The sequence below is a fragment of the Monodon monoceros genome, unplaced genomic scaffold (genome assembly GCF_005190385.1).
Source record: "Monodon monoceros isolate NGI ecotype Baffin Bay Population unplaced genomic scaffold, NGI_Narwhal_1 Super_Scaffold_5, whole genome shotgun sequence".
NCBI lineage: Eukaryota > Metazoa > Chordata > Mammalia > Artiodactyla > Monodontidae > Monodon > Monodon monoceros.
This window is the reverse complement of record NW_021703782.1, coordinates 86,024,738-86,033,323: the sequence shown is the minus strand read 5'-3', so window position 1 is coordinate 86,033,323 and position 8,586 is coordinate 86,024,738. Positions and strand designations below refer to the sequence as shown.

Below are 8,586 nucleotides of genomic sequence, written 5' to 3'. Positions count from 1 at the left end.
ATGGAACTGGCATTCAGTAAATAGTTACTAACCCACACTGGCTCTATAAATAGCTGTCAAGCAGGACAGACCCAGCCTGCACGAAGAGAATTCCATTGTGGATACAGCCTTCAGGTCAGTACTGGCATTGGAGTGAGAGGCAGTGGGATCATTAAACACACGCAAGGCTAGATAAGAAGGCAACACTAAATTTAAAGAGGCTGCTGCAAGACACATTTGTATCAAATGCTTCTGATGAATCATTTATTAGGCAGCCCCACTGTACCAAATCCTCTTGGTGGGTTGGTGGTTGGGAACATGGTCCCAGGCTTCCATTGAAGTAATAAGATCCTGCTCTTCATCCACAGACTCTCAACAGCTGGTGAGCGGGAGAACCTCGTGTAAACAGCCTCCTCTGAGTTCATTCTCCTGGGCTCATGGGACCAGTCACCTTCCCCTCAACTGAAAAATAAACACAACAAGAAAATGAATGCATCTCTCCTAGGGGAACACGACACAATGAGAAGCAATCAATAACAAGAAATAGTGTGGGATCATCTTTAGAGAAGACACTGTGAAATGTAAGAAGGCTACACACACACACACACATAGGTTAACAGACAAGGAAGAGATCTGAGAGCCTGGGTTCATCCTGATTTTGCCCCCTTATCAGTTGTTCATTTCTGGGCAAGTTATTCAACTTCTATGCCTACGTTTCCCCATTATAAAATGAAGATAATCATGGTAAGTTTCTTTCAGGTTTTTGTGAGGATTAAACGCGTTACTAAGTAGACAGTGCTTAGAACAGTGCCTGACACTTTGTAATGAATAGTAGGTTAGTGTTTGCCATTATTTGGTATCAGTATTACTAATTCACAAAGATGTTTTCAGAATAGCTGAACAACTGAGTCAAACACATGATGAATCAAATTCAAAACTAATCTGAAAAATCGGATTCTGCGGTACAAAGACCCAAACCCAAAATTCAAATAAAACTTTGGATTTTTCACTCCCATGACTGAGCGGTGGGAGAGGTCAGACCAGGATGATGGGTGTTCCCGTAGTTCAGTTCAATTCAAGGAACAGAATATCTTAATTCTTAGGAAATATACAATGAAGTAGTTAGCAGTAAAGGGCCATGCTGTATGCAAATTGTTCTCAAGTAGTTAAAAAATATTAGATGTGCATACATATATATATGTATATAGAGAGACAGAGAGAGAGAGAGGGAGAAATGTTTAAGGATAGGTGTAACAAGAGTCTATGGTGTTCAGTGTATCATTCTTTTTTTTTTTTTTTTCCGGTACACGGGCCTCTCATTGTTGTGACCTCTCCCGTTGCGGAGCACAGGCTCCGGACGCGCAGGCTCAGCGGCCATGGCTCACGGGCCCAGTCGCTCCGCGGCATGTGGGATCTTCCCGGACCGGGGCACGAACCCGTGTCCCCTGCATCGGCAGGCGGACTCTCAACCACTACACCACCAGGGAAGCCCCAGTGTACCATTCTTATTCTTGCAGCTTTTCTGTAAGTTTGAAATCATTTCCAGATAAGTTTTTAAAAACCCATTAGGATGGGTTAAAAATAAAAAGAAGCATTGATTCAAGTTTGACTATCAAACAAGCACTGGGCCGCTATAGGACAAGCAGAGGTGACAAGGTACAGTCTTGACAAGACACCAGGAGAGCCTGGACCTGGAACAAGGAAAGTGGTTCTATGACTCAAATATCTAATGGAAACAGGCAAACTAAGATCGTCTGATACAGCTGTCTCCACAGTAGGCTCTGCTTGTCCCCAGGTGCCTAAAAGAGGTTGTATGTGGCACTAAGAATAACATTGCTTGAAACCTTTGCCATAAGCTCCATTTTAGGGCTTTAGTCTTAAGATTTTTGTTTACCATTCCAGCTGTCGCCTCTTTGCTGATCCCCCTGCCTCAACTTCTCCCCAACTTCAACCCATTTTGCAAACTGCTCATAGAATAAATCCCTCAGCTGTCACTCTCACTACATCACCTCCTCACTCAGGAAATTACAATGGCTTCCTATTTTCCACAGCCCAAATCTAAACTTTGCTGTCTTATCAGTTCCATATTTTCTGATTTTTATGTATCTTGATTTGCAGTTTCAACTTTTTTCCCTGTCGCTGAAAATAACAGAAACTGGGATTCAACTGATACCCGATAGTGGTTGATGCTTAGCTGCAGTCATGTGGCCTGAGCACTAGGCTTATGCCAAAATTGTGATTTGTCTGAGATTGAGATAATAGTTCTTTCCTCCTATATATTTTTTAATTTAAATAAACTTAAATTTTAGAAGAGATTTAGGTTTACAGAGAAGTTGCAAAGATAAAGAGTTTCCATATTCTCCACACCCAGTTTCCCCTATTTTTAACATCTTACATCACTATGGTACATTTGTCACAATTAATGAAGCCACACTGGTACATGGTTATTAACTAAACTCCATACTTTATTCTCATGTCATTAATTTCCCCTAATGTCCTTTTCTATTCCATGATTCCATCCAGGAGACCACATTACAGTTAGCTTTCCTCCTATTTTTAAATTTTAGAATATTATTTTAAAAGCCAAATGTAAACAAAGTGTATAGTCTAACTGAATAAGATTTTATATGACACTTTGATGCAATACCTTTCCTACTACCCTTGAACATGAAAAAACTCACAGCATCTAACTCATCCCCAGGCGTGATTAGAACGTTTATCCTGAGTTTTCTCTTTGTGTCAGATCCCTTGGGAACCCAGAACAGTCTTCTCAGATTTCATGTCCAAGACTACATCAAATTAGCTAGTCCAAGAAAGCTTTGCTTCCTATACAATATAAAGGAATTCTCTACACAGTAACTCACATGGAGATTCCTGAAATCTCTTGTTTGACACAAACACATGGTGGTAAAATGGGCTTTCACTACCACCTGTGGAAAGTACCTCAGAAACATCACCACTGTATTATTCTCACATGGGCCAGGAATACTAGTGTCCCGTATGGAAAACTATAGTATCAACTGCCCTTAAACAGGCAGAGACTTTTCTCTCATTCAGTTATAGGGAGTCTACCTACCCCACTCACAGAGCTCATTAGCTCTGGAGCTAATTAACAGACAATGTTTAATCGCTCTTTCTAGCCACCGATTTGACACTGGATCTGCATTCTTTCCAACACCCTTATCTTTCTCTGCATAGCTGGAGTAGAAAGAAAAATTTCATGATAATATTTAACCAAGTGGCCATGTTTTTCCCATCAGGAGTGGGTAATTTCCCATTCTCTCTCTTAAGGAAGAGAGATAATACCACTTCCTAGAAAAATTTCTTACATGGAACCTGAATTTAAGTACAATATCCTTTAGCATCCTGCTAAGGGCTAATAGCTATAAAGATTTCAGATAACAAAAATATTTGAAAAGTAACAACAATGCTTTCCAAATGAAATACTTGGCATAGAATTTTAAATAGGCAACATAGGATTTTTATCACTTTTATTAAAAAAGATTTTTGATGTTTCCCTTGTCTGTTAAGAAAAACCAATATAAAATTAAAGGGAATTTTGAAAAAGGAAAAATTAATTTGTAATTCTGCCATCCTCAAATACCTGTTTTCAGGTTTATTACTTCCCTTTTGTCTTCGTCCACAGCATGTGTCCCTTTCACCTTGCATTATTTTATACACATTTCCTGTGTTTCTGGTATTCATGTAAGTTTTCAACGGTTACATAACATTTCATTAAGCAGATGTATAATTATTATTTAAACATTTCCCTAATGTGCTCTATGAGGGCAAAGACTTCTGTTTTCGTCACCTCTGTACCCTCAGTGTTTAAAACAATGCTGGCAAAAAGTAGACACTCAGTACATATTTGTTGAATAAAAAGTAAATTCAAATGGTTTCAAATTTTTACTCATATATTATTATTATTTTTCAAATTTCATCATGCCTTCTTTTGACTTGTTAATTTTTCTCACTCTACCTCCATGAAATAAAAACAGTTTATTATGATGATTTTCTCTTTTGTATGTAGACAACATTGAGTGATCAGTTTTCTTTGATGATGATTGGTATGATTCCATGTAAATCCCTTGTGTATTTGAAATGTTTTTATTCTACCCTCACATTTATTTCATAGTTTGTATAGATTATAGAGTTCTACAGTGGAAATCATTTTCCCTCTGAATTTTGAAATTGTCTTTTCATTTTCTTTTAGCTCTCAAGTGCTCTCTTGAGAAAGCCAGTGTTGCTCTGATTCTTGATCCTTTTTCGATGTATAATGTTTCTCCCCTTCCCTTCTCTCTTTCTCTCCCTCTCTCCCGCCCTCTGTTCCTCCCCCAACCTCTTTTCCCTGAATCTTCCTCTTTTAAATAACCAAACTTTTTAATGAATACAATCTTCTCTATCATGTACCTTAATTTAGTAATTTCTTAAAAAGTGTTCTTGCATCTTACAGTCCTTTTCTCCAAGTCATTTTGTTGTTGTTGTTTTCTCTTTGTTTTGATCTCTGCCTTTCATGGTAGAGACTTGCCTCAGGGGCCTGGTAATTCTTATTTAAGAATGGGGCACTAACTATATTCAATATCTTGTAATAATCTATAATGGAAAAGAATCTGAAAAAGAATATACAATATATATATATAACTGAATCACCTTGCTGTACACCAGAAACTAACACAACATTGTAAATCAACTATACTTCAATTAAAAAAAAAAAAAGAATGGGGCACTAAAAACTAATTGGAAGCTTTTTATTTGTGGGTATATTTTGGAATTCAAGAGCTCTACTACAGGGTCATCTCGCTGGGCCATTTAGTTGGAGAACTCTGGGTGTCAACATCTTTAGGTATTTTCCCTTGGCCTAGTCAGATTCCCCAGAGAATAATCTTCCAATCTCATGCTTGGTGGGTGAAGGCCTGGTTACTAGATTTCTGGGAGCTCAGAGGGGGAAGGAGGCCTCAGGTCCTCTACTTTCAGTATGTAGACTTCCACTTAACCCCCTAATTTTACTATGGTTCCCTGCTTCTGATGCCACCCTACGTCCTGTTTTACCCCCTTCAGAGATTCCCCCCTAGTTGCCTGCTGGGGATGAAAAGGGGTCTGACTTCACAGAATAGAGGATGGTGTCTGGAAAAATTAATTTTTTTAGCATACCTTTAAAAATTTAATTACAACTTAAATACAATAAAGTGCACAAATCTTACATAACTAATGAATTTTTACACATGTATGTATCCATGTAACACCATCTAGATTGACATATAGACTATTTCCAGCACCCAAGAAGACTCCCTCATGACCCCTTCCAGTCAAAGCACTCCCTAAAGTAACCACTATTCTGATATCTTTTACCATAGATTAGTTTTGCCTGTTCTTAATCTTGATTTAACCATTAAATCACACTGTGTGTATTCTTTTGTGTCTAGCTTTCTGATCAACATTATATCTGTGAGATTTATTCATATTGTTTCAAGTTAGCTGTAGTTCATTATTTTTCGTTTCTGTGTAGTTTGCCATCATATGAATATACTACAATCTATTAATCCATTCAACTGTTGTGGAAACTTGAGGTGTTTCCAGTTTGAGGCTCTTAGAAATAATCCTTCCATGAACATCATTGAACTCGTCTTTTGGTGCACACGTGCATGCATTTCTGTCGGGTACATAACCAGGAGTGGACTTGCCGGATCTTAGGATATATATTTATTTTTAGCTTTTTTTTTTTTTTTTTTTTTTGCGGTACGTGGGCCTCTCACTGTTGTGGCCTCTCCCGTTGCGGAGCACAGGCTCCGGATGCGCAGGCTCAGCGGCCACAGCTCACGGGCCCAGCTGCTCCGCGGCATGTGGGATCTTCCCGGACCGGGGCACGAACCCGCGTCCCCTGCATCAGCAGGCGGACTCTCAACCACTGTGCCACCAGGGGAGTCCTATTTTTAGCTTTAATCCTACAGCCAAACAAGTTTCCAGTGTGCTTGTACTGATTTATTTTCCCACAAGCAGTGTACGAGAGTTCCAATTGCTCCACAACCTAGTCAACACCTTGAATTTTAGCCATTCTGGTGGGTGGGTAGTCGTATCTCATTGTGGTTTTAATTTGCATGTCCCCAATAACTAAAGATGTTCAGTATCATTTTATATGCTCGTTGGACATTGGACTATCCTCTTTTGTGATGTGCCTATTCAAGTCTTTTACCCATTTGGGTTACCTGTCTTTATCTTACTGATTTGCAGAAGTTCCTTATACATTTTAGGTGAGTCCATTTTTAAGTGCGTTTTGCAAATATTTTTCCAGTCTGTGGTTTACCTTTTCTCTCTTTTAATGCTGTCTTTTGACAAACAGAAGTTTTTCATTTTTATAATGTCCAATGGAAGGCTCAATTTTAAACAACTTAAAAAGGAGTGATTTCATTTAAAAGTCTGGTCCGTCTTTCTGAGTTCACTTTAATGTACTGTAATAAAACTTATGCTGAGCAGAAAACCATCTTTGCTCCAGGGTTCGGGATGATGATTCTTGTTCCAGCTGTCATCAAGATTAAACATTACCAGACACAAACTTATTATGCTACTACAGGATCTCTGGCAACAGCAAAGAGGAAGAGAGGGGTCAGTCTTTGGTTGTTCTAACAGATCATACTGCAACAAAGCTTTGATCTCTAAAGATAGACAAAGCTTCCAGGCCCAGGGAATCATTGTCTCTGCCCTTTTCTTTATACATCACTTGTTAATAATCTGATATCATTTTGGATGTTTTATGCAATCCTGAATATTCCTGTGCCCCCATCTTCAACAAAGTGGAACCGAAAGACAAGCATTTTATTATACACAAACGATAAGATTTTATTACCTTTAACAAGGAGTGGCCTGAACAGATACTGCAGTTGGCCTACTAGCTAATTATTGACAAAGAGAAGGGCTATAATCAACTGTTCACAAACTAGAGCCACCATTCAACTGTTTTTGACCAAAAAATGATAATCTCATATAGTCAACGTACTGTTTTTGGTAACTTTGCAAATAGTTTATGTTGGAGGTAGGCCAGAAATAAAAGGTCTCAAATCAAAGCTGCTTTATCGTGCATGGTACAGAGGAGGGGATCAATAAATATTTACCAGATGAATTTGAGGATGCTGAGATGAGTGTATGGAGTTATATTTGCCTAAAATTGACAAGGCTTCAAATTCTTTTAACCACACTATATGGGCTGGAATTCGGGCCTAATTTGTCAGTTTGTCTCTAAGCAGACTACAGTTCCACCATCTTTTCAGGTGCGTGTCCCTCTTATGACCCTCATTCTTAGAGGAGATGTCATTCTCTTACCCACACCAGGCAACAGGTAAGAAGCATGGGCCAGTGTTCAACTATATTCCAGGTACTTGTTAGAGAACAGAATGTATTCATTTCACTCCGGTATTCATTGAAAACTCAGCACAGACATAAATTCCAATGGAATAGAACTGCAAGTCCAGCAGGAAACCCATACATCCATAGTCAATTAATTTTGGCCTTGATAAGACTGCCAAGACCATTTCATGGGGAAAGAATCGTCTTTCAACAAAGAGTGACGGGACAACTGGATACCCACATACAAAAGAAGAAAGTTCAACACATACCCTACACCGTGCACAGAATTAACTAAAAATAGATGAAAGATCTAAATATATAAGCTAAAACTATAAAATTCTCAGAAGAAAAAGAAAACTAAATCTTTACAACCTAGGTAATGGTTTCTTATATATGACAAGAAAAGAACAAGCAACCAAAGAAAAAATACATAATTGGACTTCATCAAAATTAAACACTTTTATGCTTTAAAGGACACTATAAGAAAGAGAAGGAAACAACCCACAGAGTGGGAGAAAATATTTGCAAATCAGATATCTGATAAGGATCTGGTATCCATAGTATGGAAAGAAATTTTATGCTCAACAACAAAAAGACAAACTAACCAATTAAAAAATGGGCAAAGCACCTGAATAGACATTTCTCTTAAGAAGATATACAAACAGCCAATAAATATATGGAAAGGTGCTTAAAATCATTAGTCATTAGGAAAATGCAAAGCAAAACCAAAATGAGATACCACTTCTCACCCACTAGGATGGCTACAATCAAAAAGATGGAAAATAACACATATTGGCAAAGATGGAGAAATTGGAACTTTCGTACATAGCTGCCGGAAAAGTAAAATGGTGCAGCTGTTGTGTAATATGGTTTGGCCGTTCCTCAAAAAGTTAAACACAGTTACCACATGACCTAGCAATTCCATTCCAAGGTATATACCTAAGGTAATTGAAAACGTATATCCACACAAAAACTCGTACACAAATGTTCATAGCAGCATTATTCATAAGAGTTAAAAGGTGAGAACAACCTAACTATCCATCAACTGACGAATGAATAAACAACACGTGGTATATTATACAATGGAATGTTATTCAGTCATAAAAAGGAGTCAAGTACTGGTATGTGCTACAACTTGGTTAAACCTCTAAAACATTATGCTAAGTGAAAGTAGCCAGACAGAAGAGTCTACATATTGTATGATTCCATTTACGTGAAATATCCAGAACAGGCAAATCCATAGAGAAAAAAAGTAGATTGGTGGTTGCC

General features: G+C 38.1%; 1 protein-coding gene across 1 annotated transcript in view; it reads right to left on the bottom strand.

Moving 5' to 3' along the window:
* Positions 1 to 260: 260 nt before the first annotated feature.
* Positions 261 to 8,586, bottom strand: part of SLC44A1 (solute carrier family 44 member 1) — a 212,292-nt gene continuing 203,966 nt past the window's right edge. The window contains exon 16 of the mRNA XM_029203110.1: positions 261 to 441. Coding sequence (XP_029058943.1) covers positions 427 to 441 — 15 coding nt within the window. The 3' untranslated portion in view covers positions 261 to 426. The remainder of the gene's footprint in view (positions 442 to 8,586) is intronic.